The sequence below is a fragment of the Mustela lutreola genome, chromosome 12 (genome assembly GCF_030435805.1).
Source record: "Mustela lutreola isolate mMusLut2 chromosome 12, mMusLut2.pri, whole genome shotgun sequence".
Lineage (NCBI taxonomy): Eukaryota > Metazoa > Chordata > Mammalia > Carnivora > Mustelidae > Mustela > Mustela lutreola.
The window spans coordinates 94,527,825-94,543,987 of record NC_081301.1 but is presented as its reverse complement, the minus strand read 5'-3'; the positions used below and the strand labels follow the sequence as shown (position 1 = coordinate 94,543,987).

Genomic DNA, 16,163 nt, shown 5'->3' with positions numbered 1-16,163 from the left:
AGATGTATCTATAACATGGCAGTATATGGAGGAGAGGTCTGTTAGCGGGACAGCGGATGCAGGGAGCCCGGCTCAGGGACGGTGGCCATGGTCCGGGAGGCAGGTGGTGGGGCCGGGACCGGGCTGGTGGCTGTAAGGGTGGAGAGACGACACAGACTTTAGATTTATCCTGGAGATGGAGTCTACAGGGCTAGCTAATGGGTTCACGTGAGGAGTGAAAGAGTGAAATTAAGGGTAAATCCTAGAGTTTTGGCTCAAGCTTGTGGTACTTGTTCTGACGGGAGGATAAGGAAGAGCTTACTTGTGGCAAAAACTCAAGAGTTCTGTTTTGGACCTGTTACCTTGGAGACATGAGGAGACGTTTAAGGTGAAACTTGAAAGATGAATGGGATCTCACTGAGAATGGGAAGGAAGGAAGGACATTCTGGAAGGAGCAGCGTGGGCTGAGGGAGTCCGTACGTAGCAGAGGAGGGAAAGACAGCTCACCAGTCCGTGTGGCTGGTGCACATCCGAGACGAGACGAGACGAGTGGAAAGATGATTTCCTGATGAAAGAGATAATGCGCTCTTTATGCCCTTTAATTCTTATTAGAGCCTGAGCATTTGTACCGAGCGGAATAAGTAGGAAGACATCACTCCGTCACGTTTGACAATGTCAGGTGTTCATCCCACGGGTGTGCCAGAAATACACCCCATCAGAGTTCTCAGAATCAAATGGCTAAGCCGTGTCACTGACTCTGGTTTCCTTTTTAGCGGTGCTCTGCGCGGGGGCCACTCTCTGTCTGTGCCTCTCGTGGAGCACCTGCTGTGTAGACAAGGAGGGTTCCGCCAGTAGCCGTCCTTCAGTGTGGTGACTCTCAGTCCTCCTAGACCTGAGATCTTCTTTTGGGAGCTCGTGGTTTGTGGCATCCCTTTGCTGTACTGAGATACGATTCATGGTTAATATAACCAGCTCATACACATCGCGGCCAACGGTATACTATCTCACTTGCAGCAAAGGAGAAATAAAAGGAAAATGGTTGAAAATAATACACTGGTATTGATACCTGAACATTGAGCGTAAGGAGGTATTTAGACGTGGCATGATTTTCACAATGCCAGTTGCGTCTCAGTAAAGAGCTGAACACAGCCGGGTACAGTTGATTCTTAGTTTACATGGTAGCTGCTTTCCTGAAAATTCAGTGTATGTTAAGATCGTACAAAGCAAGTGCACCGTGTTCCTATGTAACTGTGAGGTTCCAGGCTCGGCCAATTACAAAACAGCTTCTCACCTGAAAGAATGTTATGATGTTAGAATGTTGTGTAGGAGCGTCTTGAACATCGCAGGACATCTTAACATGCAAATTTTTGGAAATGTCCCTGTGGCTGGTACCAGCCCTGCTAAGAACCACAGCTTTGGCTGTTCTATGGACCACGGGGATGCTGGTACCTCTGTGTCAGAGGTCACATTGACCTCCACCCTCCCATGCCCCCAGTCTACCAGTAACGTTTGACGTGAATGGGGCATTGTCTGCCTTGTTTCTGTTCTATCCCTAGGGCTTGTCCCAAGATGTGTCCTTAGAAAACATTGTTGCAGGAAAGGGTGGGTGGATGCATTGATGGATGGACAGATGGATGGATGGATGAAAACAGATTTTTCTCTTTGTTCTGTTTTGCGGAGCAATCCTTTCATTGTTTTCTTGTTCTATGACGTGGGAAGGCTTTTAAAAATGATCCATGAGATAAGAAGTAGTAGAAGTCTCTGCTACTCCACCTCTTGAATAACAGGTGCTTGGATCAAAATGTCTATTTTTAGCTGAGTGCCATCTGAGCTGTCACCTGTCTGAGCTTTTGTTTTGTTAAACCTGGGAATGTAGATCATTTTGAGAATGTAAATCTACTTATGGCTCTTCTCCTTTCTTTCTAGTGTGGGAGGAGTTGGCCTGCTATGAAGAAAACACACGGGATTTCCTTTTCCCTGAACCCAAGCTGACACCTTCACTCCCTGGGATGTGCCGGGAGGTGCTCATGAAGACGATCGAGGGGTTTCCAGTAAGTGGTTCACGCCCAGCTGGACTTCAGTGGGGAGAGACTCTTGGGACTTGGACATCTTATTTCTGATAGGACTTGTTCTTTTTTTTTTTTTAATTTTTTATTTTTTATAAACATATATTTTTATCCCCAGGGGTACAGGTCTGTGAATCGCCAGGTTTGCACACTTCACAGCACTCACCAAAGCACATACCCTCCCCAATGTCCATAACCCCACCCCCTTCTCCCAAGCCCCCTCCCCCCAGCAACCCTCAGTTTGTTTTGTGAGATTAAGAGTCACTTATGGTTTGTCTCCCTCCCAATCTGATAGGGCTTGTTCTTGGGCAGATCACGCCATCTCAGTTGGTACTCCTAGTGGCCCCGTTTAGATGCCCCATTCAAAACCCAAATTATATGGATTCCCACTGCTGATCTGAGAGGTGGGGGTGTCTTAACCTATCAGGCCAAATCATTGCCTGTTCATACTGTCACTTCCTTCTAAAGATGCTTTCCCCCCTCTTCTTAATGCAGATTAACGGAAAGACTTGATATTTCTGTAGTGATAATGGAAGCAAATAGAGTTGTAAGAGTAACAACCCTGCCTCTCATTTCTTTTGAGCTTTTGGGTTTTCCTCTGGTATGTCTTTTGTTTTTGTTTTTTTAAAGATTTTATTTATTTATTTCACAGAGAGAGATCACAAGTAGGCAGAGAGGCAGGCGAGGAGGGGGGTGGAAGCAGGCTCCCTGCTGAGCAGAGAACCCGATGTGGGGCTTGATCCCAGGACCCTGGGATCACAACCTGAGTTGAAGGCAGAGGCTTTAACCCACTGAGCCACCCAGGCGCCCCTCCTCTGGTATGTTATTTTCCTCGTGATAGCTCTCCTGTCAGCCAAGGCAGATGTCAGAGTCTCCACTTAAGGGAAGGGAGAGGGACAGAGGCTCACAGTGAGACTATGGAAGGATCTTGAATGACACAGCAGTTATTCCCAAGGCAGTCTGTTTTGGGGGCATTACCTGAACCCAAACTCAGCATATTCATTTTGGTGATCTCTCTGGTGGTTTCTAACCCCATAGCAGCTCTGACAGTTTCCTCAACCTTTATGTTACTCAGAGGGCCTCTGTTGGAAGGGTCACAGCTTTATGAATTTAAAAAGCCTATTTAATACTCACCCCTGCTCTTACTCCCCCATGAATCGCTGTCGTTATGATCTCATAAAATGTCATTGCCTCCTGTTTTGTTGAGAGTATGGTGCTGAATACGTAACATAAAGGACCCTTGTTTCTGTGATGTCTGTGGTGACAGAACTTCTAATATTTCAAGCAGCAAACATTCATCCAAAGTTCTCCTCCTCCGAACTGCTAATGAGCATAACTTTTAAACCCTCCATAATCATGATGGTTTGGTGAAGATCACAGACACCATTTCCCCCCTCAGAGATACTCTCTTTATCTGTCACTTATATCCGTAGTACTTGTGAGAATGCTTGCTTTGTTATTTAGAGCTATTGGTATACTGCTCTTCCGAAGCTACAAGGATAAAAACCGGTGCCTATCACGTGGGGGTTACTCTTCATATTAACTGTGGTTTGCCTGAGTCTTCTATTAAGTCAAAGCCATCTGCAAACACGGGGCTGGTATCCAGCTGGGTATCAAGACGAGGAGAAACACACGGTCTTATCTTCTCCCAAATGTCATCTCTGTTTAACTTTGTGAGCACAAGTAGGAAGAAAAACGTAGAGGAAGTTGTGTTTAGTTACTCATAAACGCAGAGAAAGGGCTTGAAAACTGCTGGGAAAGATCCTCATGCATTAGGGGTAAAGTATCAGTAAAGTTAATGAAACTATGTTTAAAAACAATTTGGAAAAAGATAGAGAAGCTCAGTTTTTCTCGAATGTTCTAGAAGGCAAAACAAAACCAGTTGGCATAGTTTTAATGAGGGCTGACCTTCGCTGAGCGCTCACTCGATGCCAGGAACCATGCTGGGTTTGATACATGACTTACCTTGTTCGGTCCTCCTTAACCCTGCAAGGTGGCTGCCATTCTTTTCTGGTTTCGTGGCTGGGGAAGCTGGCGCAGGGAGTTGAAGTAATGTGCTCGAAGCCTCCCGGAGAGGGATATTGTGCTAGCCTGTCGGACTTCAAAGTCAGCACGCTTGGTCGCAGCGAGAGGCTGATTCTCTCACATTTCTGTCAGCCCAGTGTCCACTTTCTCTTCATCAATATTGTAGAACGTGAGTGTGGATTATGTGTGCCGGTCAGGCAAATCATTCAGTTGTTTTCTCTTATTATTTCATTAAAAATTAGACTTGTTTCCTCCATAGAGGTGTGACTTTTTCTTTGTATTTCCACATTTCATTTTATTTCGCTTGATACCTTGACAGCTTTTTCTCCTTCCTTTCCTTGGCAAGGTCAAGAATTTTTTTTTGTTGTTGTTTTGCTTTGTTTGGGCTTTTTGCATAATTTCATTTTTTTGTAAACTGAGCTTTTTGACCAACGTGGGGCTTGAACTCATGACCCCAAGATCAAGAGTCGCATGCTCTACCAACTGAGCCAGCCAGGAGCCCCCCAAATTTTCTTTTTCTTTTTTTTTTTTTTAAAGATTTTATTTATTTGACAGAGAGAGAGAGAGATCACAAGTAGGCAGAGAGGCAGGCTGAGAGAGAGAGGGGGAAGCAGGCTCCCCACCAAGCAGAGAGCCCGGTGTAGGGCTTGATCCCAGGACCCTGGGATCATGACCTGAGCTGAAGGCAGAGGCTTAACCCACTGAGCCACGCAGGTGCCCCAAGAATTTTCTTTTTTAATATAATTTGTTTTCTTGTGAGGTGAAGACTGACTTTGTAAAGTACGCAGAAAGAATATTATTATTTCTTAATTATTCACTTGTAGCTAATCATTTCATTTTCCCTTTGGTGTTGGAATTCTTGAAAAATTGTACTGTGAAATCTGTTTGTTGACCTAACCATTATCACGTTCCTCCTGTTGCTAAGGAAACTGGACAAGAGAGAACCTGTAAATTTCAGCTCTAAACTATTAAGCTAAAATCAGTACTGCTGTGAAAAAGGAAGTACATTCCTTCTTACTGTCTGTAAGTCACTGTCAGGGGTCGAGGTTCTAGGAGGTGAACAGGAATGTGTTACAGGGTGTGGACTCCTGGCAGGTAGGGCACCCTCTTCCTCCTCTCCAGGCGACGTGGAACAGGGGCCCGAAGGCCGGCTAGACAGCCACAGGTGCAGAAGTTAAGGCTGGACCCCGACTGCCTGGGTTCCGTCCCAGTTTTGCTGCTCAGTGACTGTGACTTTGGGTAAACTACTTAGTCTCTGTGTACCTTAGTTTTCTTACCTATAAAATGGGCTGATACTAGTCCTTCCCCCATCGGGTTAAATGAGGGTTAAATCTATGTACAGGGTTTAGCGTGCTGTCTGAAGTACAGGCAAGTACACGATGTGAGCGGTCACAGTTGGTCATGCTGTCATTTCAGGGGTTAGCACGGCCTCCCTGCGAGGCCATGAGACAGCGGCACAAGTCGGTGCCTCAGGTGGTGACTTGTTCAGGGTCGGACAGCCCCTTAGCCCAGCCACTGGTCTGTTCTTCTTCAGGGGACTAGAAGTTTTGCCTTTTATGGAAGGTCATGTAAGTGGAATCTTAGTCTACCACCCTTTGAGACTGGCTTGTTTCACTTTGAAAAACGCCATTGCGAGCCGCCCATGTGATGGTGTGTGTCAGTAGTCTCTTCTTCATTACCGTTGACCGTGTGTCTGTGTGTGTCCCTGTGCGCCTGTGTGTGTCTGTGTGCGCCTGTGTGCACCTGTGTCTGTATGTCTGTGTGCGCCTGTGTGCGTCTGTGTCCGTCTGTGTGCACGTGTGTATGTCTGTGTGCATCTGTGTGTGTCTGTGTGCATCTGTGTATGTCTGTGTGCGCCTGTGTGCTTCTGTGTGCACCCGTGTGCACCTGTGTGTGTCTGTGTGTGCCTGTGTGAGTCAGTGTGCGTGTGCACATTATTCAGCGTGGTACCCATCAGACGGGAGTGCCGATCAATGAAACAAAACGGAGAGTTTGGGAATAGAGCTAATGAACATAAATATTTGGTACAATACAAAGCACGTTTTTCAAAGCAAGCAGGTGGGGAAGGAGGACCTCTGGGTATCGCTCCTCCCAGATAATGTCACTCAATCCTACGAGTCAGCGCATTAAAGAGAGTAGCTAATGGCATGAACGCTGGAGCCAGAGCTCCTGCGTCCAGCGCCCAGCCCCCAGCCCAGCGTCACGGGCGGTCAGCTGACTGACTTACTCATCCACAGAGTCCGGATTCTGGAGCGCCACCTCGCGGGGTTGTTGGGACGCACCGATGGGTCGTTCTATGCAGAGCACTTAGGTCAAGGCCTGGCGCAGATTGCATGTTACACAGGGCGTAGCTCTTCTCATTATGCTTATGTTTTATTTTTCCGTTTTATTGATGTATAATCAACCAATAAATATTGTATACACTTAAGGGATACAACTTGATATTTTGATACACAATGTGAAATAATTGCCACATCAAGCTAATTAACTTATCCATCACTTATTACTCATTTAGCCTTTTCTTTCTCTTCCTTCCTTCCTTCCTTTCTTCCTCCCCCTTCTTCTTTTTATTTCTTTCTCCCTTTTCTTTCTTTTTTCTTTCTTTTCTCTCTGTCTCTTGTTCTCTCTCCTTTTCCTTCCTTCCTTCCTGTCCCGAGGATACGTAAGATCCACCCTCGTAGAAAATTTCAAATTTACAGTGTAGTATTGTTAACGATGGTCACCTTGCTGCACATCAGCTAGACCTGTAGAACTCAGTCATCTTGCACAACTAACTGAGACTTTGTGCCCTCAACCACCACCTCCCCATCTCCCCCATCCTCCAGCCCCTACTGGGAACAGGATTCTCCTCTCTGCTTCGATGAGTGTGACTGTTTTAGATCCCACACATAAGTCAGGCACACCGTATTTGCCTCTCTGGATCTGGCTTATTCCACTTAGTATGATGTTCTCTAGATTATTCTATGTGGTCATAAAAGTTGGGATTTCCTTCTTTTTAAAGGCTGAATAGTATTTCATCATATATATATTTGTTATGTATATATTGTAGGTAATACGTGTGGATTATGCCAACCGCACAAAAAAGTAATTAAGTGCTTACATGCTTTCAAGTTAGAGGGTGTGGGCCCAAAATCTATTTCCAGTCATTTTATTTGCTTCTTTTATGCTGTTTTATTTTTAGGGCATTGCTCCCAAAATAGAGTTTTCTACAAGGACAGCCATCAGAGAACGTGTGTTTCTGCAAAGAAACAGATTTCCTGTAAGTATAACCAAGAACCCAGTGATAGAACTGTCAGGAATTTTCTCCACAGACTTAAAGAATTTCAGCCCACCAAGTTTCAATGTAACTGGATGAATAGAAACCTGGAGATTTATTGCTGGGTTTGAATTTCCATATTCAAATTATTTGTTCCACCCTATCATATTTGACCGAGTGCTTTTGACAGGTGTTCATCATGGTCTTGTTGGTGGAAGAGATGCAAAAGCTAAAATCACAAGTTTGATATAAGGCGGCTGCTTAGCTTTCTTGTTACTGTTACATGACTTCTGCCCTTGATCGTTTGAATAATAGCATCCGTTCGTTCTTTTCCTGAGGCCGCAGCACAGAGCTGTATTGGTGGGCTGTCTTTGGCGATCACGAAGGGCCTTGGGGCATCCTTGAGCACTCTTCATTTCTCTGTCATGCTGACTGCTTTCGGTGTTTCTTTTTACCTTATTGTACATAATTTTTAACCATTTAAAATATCTTCTAGAACAATATGGAAAATGAATGAATGTACTTTATAAAGCTTCTTCAGGGGCTTTGCTTGTCATCCCAAATGTTGCCTGGATGTCCTGGAAAATCCTTGAAAGTGTAGACTATGGGTTAAGGCCTACTGAATGCAGAGGGTCACTGCTCTGTGCAAAGCCATCAGTCCTCTGGGTGTCACAACTCAGGAGGCCAGTGATTAATTCTGGAAGGCATTGGCTGTTTTTAATTAAAAAAAAATTTTTTTTAAATTTATTTTTTAGAAAGAGAGAGCATGAGCAGGAGGGGCAGAGGGAAAAGGGAGAGAGAATCCCAAGCAAACTCTGAGCACAGAGCTGGATGTAGGCTTGATCTCATGACTCTGAAATCACAACCAGAGTTGGATGCTAAGTGACTGAGCTACCCCGGTGCCCCCACGTTGGCTGTTTTTTAGTTTTTCCCTATTTACCCACTATTTTCTCCAATCTGATATGGGTGCACAGTGATTTTTATTGTTTATTTTTTAAATAGATTATTTATTTATTTACTTACTTATTTGACAGACAGAGATCACAAGTAGGCAGAAAAGCAGACAGAGAAAGAGAGGAGGAAGCAGGCTTCCTGATGAGCTGAGAGCCGGATGCGGGGCTGGATCCCAGGATCCCGGGATTGTGACCTGAGCTGAAGGCAGAGACTAACTCACTGAGCCACCCAGGCACCCCACACAGTGATTTTTTTTTTAGTCTGTCTCTCTCTTATACTCTGCCATTTTAATATTGTTTTGGTCTCTTAATATTGGTCTTCCAGTAAGTCTTAACTTTTTAAGGTAGTACCTCTTATTGTTTTTTCCCTTGCAACAGAAGTATTTAGTTTAGAACACCAGAAAATGCAGATAAGCAAACCAGACAAAATAAAAATAAAAATTGCCTGTCATCCTTATTATGCAGAGATGAGCATGACTCATTTCTTTGAGTATATTCTTCTGTACACACACACACACACACATGCACACACACACACACATACACATTATTTTAATGTTAAAAGATCGGGATCATGCAATACTGCATATGATTTTGCATTTTTCCTTTTTCACTTAGTACTCCACAAACATGTTTCTAACAATCTTTTTGTTGTTGTTTAAAGATTTTATTTACTTATTTATTTGACAGAGAGAGAAAACACAAGCCGCAAGAGTGGCAGGCAGAGGGAGAAGCGGGCTTTCTGCCGAGCAAGGAGCCCAATGCAGGGCTCAGTCCCAGGACCCTGGGATCATGACCTGAGCCAAAGGCAGACGCTTAATGACTAAGCCACCTGGCGCCCCTAACATCCTTTAAAAAAAAAAATATTTATTTTAGAGAGAGAGCACGAGGAGGGGGAGGGGCAGTAGAAGATGGAGAGAATCTCAAGCCGAATCCACACTGTGCATGGAGCGTGATGTGGGGCTCGATCTCATGACCCTGAGATCATGACCTGAGCAGAAACCAAAAATCAGATGCTTAACTGACTGAGCCACCCAGGTGCCCCATGTCTCACATCCTTAAGTATCTTAGGCCATGCAGTTTTTCACAGCTTCATAATTGGCCGTTGTATGGACGAACCATGATTTGGCCAATGGTTTTCTTGTTGGGTTCTTCACTGATAGAGTAGTCAGAGTCTGGTCAGGAAGCAAAACCACACCTGTTCTTTTAGTAAAAAGATCTAATTAATTTTTTTTTAAAGGCCAAACAGGGATTAAAGGACTGAAGGACGGAGGGTAAAAGGGGACACGAAGTGACAGACATAGTCACTTGAGGAAGCGGCTTCCATCCCTAGGGCTGAGGGACGAGAGGAAGAGGTGGGGTCATTAAGCTCCTAGGAGCCCGAGGGAGAGACCCCACACAGCTGGGACCAGAGCTGCGGGGTGGGGCTGCTTGCCCGGGTGCTTCCTCAGGGGTTCCGAGGGGGGCTCTGATGAGTGGGACTGGGACCTCTTGGAGGGACAGTGCTCGCTGCTGGTGCCTCTGGAGCGTGGAGGGAGGGTCCGGCGGGGCAGGACTCAAAGCTCTGAGCAGGGGACTCTGGCCGCCTGGTGCTGGTAGATCTGAGCGGGGCGCCCTGAGGCCGGGTCTGGGGTTATTGGGGCGAAAACTAGACACTGGCCCTGCGTGCGTCTCTCACGGTGCAGCCCCGTGACGGAGTAGAAGGCAGAGCTCAGGGCGGGAGTCCTGGCTTCCTCCTCCCGTTTGCGGCTTCCCTCGGGCGCCTCCTGGTGGTGGAGCCTCTGCGGAACGCGGGCCGAGCGGAAGGGTTTGCCCGGTATCCCAAAGCTGAGTACCAGCCACGTGGGTTTGGAGCAGAGAGGAAATTGCTTACGAGGATCAATGATTGCTCTCTCTCTCTCTCTTTTTGATTTCTCATTTTTTGAATGGTTATAAGAATGTCTGTACCTGGGGCGCCTGGGTGGCTCAGTCGGTTAAATGTCCGCCTTCAGCTCAGGTCATGATCTTACCGTCCTGGGATCAAGTCCCTCATGGGGCTCCGGAAGGGACATCTGCTTCTCCCTCTCCCTTTGCCCCTGCCCTGTCCTCTCTCTTTCTCAAAAAAAAAAAAAAAAAAAAAAAAAAAAAAAAAAAAAGAATGTAGCTATGCACATACATAGTCATTTCCTTACAATGAATTCCTTGACGTGAAACTGCTAGGCCGGAATGTATGCCCGATTCAGCCCCTCCCCCCAATAAATCATCTATCTGTGATGAGGGAGGGGTGTCTGATACCTTCCAACTTCCTCCTAATGCAAAAACTTTTCACTGTTTGAAATATATGATGCCAGCCTAGTAAGTGATGTTAAGCTGAGCTAAAGAAAAACTAAGGAGAGAACACCCTTTCTTAGTTCACGTTTGGCAAATCTGAGATGTTCAGTCTTCTTCCTGAGTTAGACAAAATTCCATTCAATACAGTTCTGTCCTGATTTAATTTTTCTTCTTTTTTTCTCCCATTTTCCATTTTTATTTTTATTTTTTAAAAAGGTTTAGTTTATTTATTTGACAGAGAGAGATCACAAGTAGGCAGAGAGGCAGGCAGAGAGAAGAAGGGGGAAGCAGGCTCCCCACTGAGCAGAGAGCCCGATGCCGGGCTCGATCCAGGACCCTGGGATCATGACCTGAGCCGAAGGCAGGGGCTTTAACCACTGAGCCACCAGGCGCCCCCCATTTTCCATTTTTAAAAACAGCATTTCTTGTTTTTGTTCCAGCAAGAAAGATATAATAACTCAGGAAGGCCTTTATCTGCAACAGATGGACCCAAACTCCCCTTAAATAATACGAAGAGGAAGCCAAAGGACACTAATCTCAACAGATTGCCCCAAAGCATGCAAACCCGTGCACCCTCTCCCGTTTCCGCCCGACGCTGCTTTCACGACCAGCCTGCTCAGCTGAACCTTGGAAATAACATCAGGCTCTCCGGGGGAAGCAAACCTCCATTTGTAGTGAGACACGTGAGCCTTAAATTATTTTTCAGAGTCTGGAAAGGTAAAGGTGCGAATGAGGAGAAAACCCAGAAAGGCTGGGCCGTAAGAACACGTGGGTGTTACCAAATAAAGGGGGAATTCTTTTTTTTTTTTTTTTTTTGAACTGGAAACATTTTATTGTTTTTTAATTTATATTTTTAATGTGTTTTTTATTATGTTCAATTAACCAACACATAGTACATCGTCAGTTTTTGACGTACTGTTCCACATTTCATTAGTGGCGTGTAACACCCCGTGCTCGTCACCACACGCGCCCTCCTTCATACCCACCGCCCAGTCACCCCGTGTTCCCACCCCTTCCCTTCTGCAACCTCTGTTTGGTTTCCAGAGTTACGGCTTGTCTCCCTCTCTGATTCCTTCCCCTTCAGGGTTCCCTCCCTTCCCCTGCGATCCCCCCCCCCCCACTGTTCCTTATGTTCCACATATGAGTAATTGTCTTTGTCTGCTTGATTTACTTCACTTAGCATAACCCCCTCCAGCTCCATCCAAGTTGATGCAAAAGATGGGCATTCATCCTTTCTGATGGCTGAGTAATATTCCCTTGTATATATGAACCACGTCTTGATCCATTCATCTATTCATTTTTTTTTTTAAGATTTTATTTTATTTATTTGATAGAGAGAGATCACAAGTAGGCAGAGAGGCAGGCAGAGAGAAGGAGGAAGCAGGCTCCCTGCTGAGCAGACTGGGATGCGGGACTCGATCCCAGGACCCTGAGATTATGACCTGAGCCGAAGGCAGCGGCTTAACCCACTGAGCCACCCAGGCGCCCTCATCTGTTCATTTTTTTAAAAAAGATTGTATTTATTTATTTATTTGTCAGAGAGAGAGAGAGTAAGAGAGCACACAAGCATGGAGGAGGGGCAGAGACAGAAGCAGGCTCCCCGCTGAGCAGGAAGGCCAAGGTGGGACTTGATCTCAGGACCCCAGGATCATGACCTTGGCCAAAGGCAGACACTTAACTGACTGAGCTGCTCAGGTGCCCCTGAAGAGGGAATTCAAATTGGGGCGCCTGGGTGGCTCAGTGGGTTAAAATCTCTGCCTTCGGCTCGGGTTGTGATCTTGGGGTCCTGAAATCGAGCCCCGCATTGGGCTCTCTGCTCAGCGGGGGGCCTGCCTCCCCCTCTTTCTCTGCCTGCCTCTCTGCCTACTTGTGATCTCTATCTGTCAAATAAATAAAACCTTTAAAAAAAAAGAGGGAATTCAAATTAAATAATAACTATGATTAGCTGAAGTTCGTTGCCTAGAGTCATTATCAGGAAAGTCATCCAAAGGGATGCCTGAGTGGCTCAGTTGGTTAATCGTCTGCCTTTGGCTCAGGCCATGATCCCAGGGTCCTAGGATCGCGTCCCACATCAGGCTCCCTGGTCAGTGGGGAACCTGATTCTCCCTCTGCTTGCTGCTCCCCCTGTTCATTCTCTCTCCCTCTCCCTCTGACAAATAAATAAATAAATCTTAAAAAAAAAAGAGTCATACAAAGATGTCTCATGTAGAGGACTTGCTCAGTACATATCAGTCATCCCTATTTTTAATTTTTGGAAATTATTAATAGAGTGTGATCGCTCCCTGTGACAACCTGCCGTATTTTTTTTTTTATCCAGAAGGATCAGCGGACTGGCAGGAGTAGAAGACACACATAACAAAGCCTGACGCGTGCTCTGTAGCAATAGAAAACGAAAGCTTCCTCAGTTTTAAAGAAAAGTGCTTGAGTTTTTAAAATGAGGTGGTTGTTCATTGGCAGGACACGCGTGTCTGCACGAAGTAGAGGCGATGGGCCTCCTCACAGCCCTCATTAGTGCCGATGTAGATGTAGCCCCCAGGAAGCAGCCGGCACACGTCATCACACTAGCCTCTTGCCATTGTGTTGCCTGGGAGAGTAATGCAAAGTAGAAAAAAATGAAAAAAAAATTACCTATTGGCTCACTAGCATAAACAAAAAGTAAAAAATTTATTCAATTGAGTACATTTCCTTTCACTTTTTACAATTCCATAAGGTTTTTCCCCCACCCCAAAGCTGTAGTTCTACTGGATAGCCAGACGAGTTTCTCAATATATACATGGTTAAGACGACATTTAAAAGCATCTCTTACATCACGTTCTGGTTAATGACTTATTCTCTGAGAGCTCTTATAACTCCGGTGACTAACTGTTGATATTATTGTCAAGTCGATAACTTGGCTTCAGATCCCCGCTGGTGGTGTTTGCGCGTGAGCATAAGATACAGAGCACAGATGTGACAGGGACAACGGTGTGCGGGGCTGGTTTGTAACAGAGGTTACTTGGCTAGAAACCATAGAACAGCTGTTTTCCTCCTGGTCTTGGGTAAAAATGGCAAAGTCTAACAACCAGTCTTTAAACACGGCTTTATAAAACTGTTGTTGAATTGAATTTATTGGGCAGTCTGCTTCATTCCGTTGGAAGTAGATTTTTGTGAGATACACTGTAGTTGATGCCCCTTGGGCTAAATAATCTTAAAATCTTGGTAGATGTCATAGTGTATAAAACTGGCTTAATATTTATTTTATTTAACAAATTCTCATACAGTCTCTACTGTGTACCATGCCCTTCTCTAAATGCTTTCTATGGATCCACTCTTATGTAGCTCGATTTCCTGATCATATGTGACATTTCTTCAAGTGGAAGCATTAAAATTTAGAGGGTCCTAATGGGGAGACTGGACATCCTAATCAATATATTTCTGAAAGTAGGATGAAGAAGAATGTTATAACTTGCCTGCTTGAAATTAAAAGATAGAAATAAACAAGATAAAAAAAAATCCAGCAACTCTTTGTCATAAATATTTGGGAGGAGTCCCTATTTCAAGTGTTTGGACTGGCTTACAGATTGTCTTGTCCAATTCAGGAACATAAGATCACCTTCATTAAAATAATGTAGTTGCTACTCTTCTTTTTTTCAAGGTTCTAGACACTCACACTGGAAGGGTGTGTGGATGGCTGGAATACCAGCCACTCATCATCCCTGGTCTCCAGGGGGGACCCCATCTCGGCCCACACTGCTCACTGTTGAGGACCATGAAACTCTGTCCTATTTTGAAATATTTTGAAATAAACTCCACTTGCTCTTTGCTGGGCTCGATCCTGAACCTGTGGTTAAAATATCATTGATGTCTGACTTTATGCTAACATTTAGCCCATACCTTCATGTTGAAGCAAACTTCCCTTGTTGGGATAACATTGAACGTGCCTGGAGCCTGGGATTTAATTTGTTCCCGGTCTCTTTTTACCCACGTGGCCCACAGTTGAGGGGGAGAAGGGCACTACAGGTAATGAGGAGAGGATAACACAAGCGATGGTGGGTTCAGATCGTATTTCTTCCCTTTCTTTCAGGTGGACAGTGCAAAGCCTTTTGGCGAGAATATTTCAGAGTATCAGTCCCGAAAGTCGAGAAGAAAACTTCAGTTTTCAAACTTGCCTTTTCCGGGGAGAAGAGGTACTCGAGTTTCTTGTTAACGCCCGTACATTCCCCAGTGGGAACAAATGCATCTGCCTTGGAAATCTTCTTTCGTTCTGGGCCATCCCGAGTTTCTCTGGAAACTCAAGGCCTGATTCTCAAGTCGAGTCCGGTGGTGGAGTTGGCAGGGCGGGGGCTCCCCTGGGGCAGAGCCGGAGGAGAAGCTGTCCCTTTCCCAGTTCCCCGAGCTGTGGCAGGAGCTCGCTCCCTGGCACGCCATCGCCTGCGAGCTCTGCGGCAGGTGCTCCCTGGCTGGGCCGGGCACGCGGGAGTCGGCTTGTCCTGGTGTGAACGCCCTCAGAGGCACCGCTGAGAGCTCACAGATGAGGCTTGGCATTTCTCCGGATGGGAAGGAGTGGGAGCTCGGGGAGAGATCAGGAGGCATAACCTCTGCTCCTTCCAGGTCAGGGAGGAGGGAACCAAGGCTGCCTGAAGCGGGGCTCAGTTAGGTAAAGGCAGGAAATCCCACCCGTGGAGGCGTCAGGACCCTTTTGCCTTCGTAAATATTATTGTTTATACAGGTTTTTTTGTTTTTATTTATACGGATGAAATCAATTAATAGTTTATATAGATGAGATCTATTAATATCTAGCATTTTAGAAATGGAAGCTGAGAAATTTGTAAAATACTGGACTACACAAGCACCCCTTCCGGTAGCCGTTCTGAGTGGTGATGTCAGGACGCCTCATGTAGCTTTTGGAAACTTCCATTGTACAGTTGTGAGAGAACGAGAAAAAGAGAAGTCCCGTCTTAGTGTTACTGGAACAGTCTTGACCTTGCAGAGCTCCTGAAAGTTCTTGGTGACCCCTGGGGAGATCTCTGGACACAAGATATGTTGAGAGTCACTGCGTAAGTGCATCTCTTGGTGGCATTGACCTTATGATTGAACCCCCCGCACCATATCAGCTCTGAAGGTCATGGTGGTGAGGTTCGTCCATTCCTGAACTTGATCCGAATTCTTAGTCTAGAAATGCCAGCCCGTTTTCTTGACTCCTGGTGGAATTGGACTTAGGCCGTCCCTGATGACAAGTTCCCTATCTTAGGCTTAAAGGCTTGTACTTTAAAGGGGGCCGCATGGTCTCTTTTGGTAACTCAAGTCGGTGTTCTTGAATCACAGTGACTGTTAGCAGCCCACCAAGGTCAGAGTGCAAGGTTTGAAGCAGAAGGTGCTTTGTCACCTCTGACATTTAATTTAAGTCCTTTGGATTGAAAATCACCCATGTCGCCTATACAAGCAGCACTGCCTTCCCTGTTACGGTGAAATCAGGCAACGGCAGATGTCCTTTCCCAGGGACGACATGGTGGGCTTAATGCCGGCTCGGTTACGATGGGGCTCTCGTGCGTCACACCGGTCTCGGCCTCTTTGTCTTTTCTTAATCCTGGCAGG

The 16,163-nt window shown here is 45.7% G+C and overlaps 1 protein-coding gene across 17 annotated transcripts in view; it reads left to right on the top strand.

The window, feature by feature from the left end:
• Nucleotides 1-16,163, top strand: part of SPATA6L (spermatogenesis associated 6 like) — a 50,668-nt gene that overhangs the window by 21,096 nt on the left and 13,409 nt on the right. For 16 of the 17 annotated variants that reach the window (XM_059141793.1, XM_059141794.1, XM_059141797.1 and 13 more), the window contains 4 exons: nt 1,906-2,030; nt 7,252-7,329; nt 11,030-11,272; nt 14,653-14,755. In XM_059141793.1, the coding sequence (XP_058997776.1) occupies nt 1,906-2,030; nt 7,252-7,329; nt 11,030-11,272; nt 14,653-14,755 (549 nt within the window). The remainder of the gene's footprint in view (nt 1-1,905; nt 2,031-7,251; nt 7,330-11,029; nt 11,273-14,652; nt 14,756-16,163) is intronic. The other variant, XM_059141789.1, reaches the window with a different exon arrangement.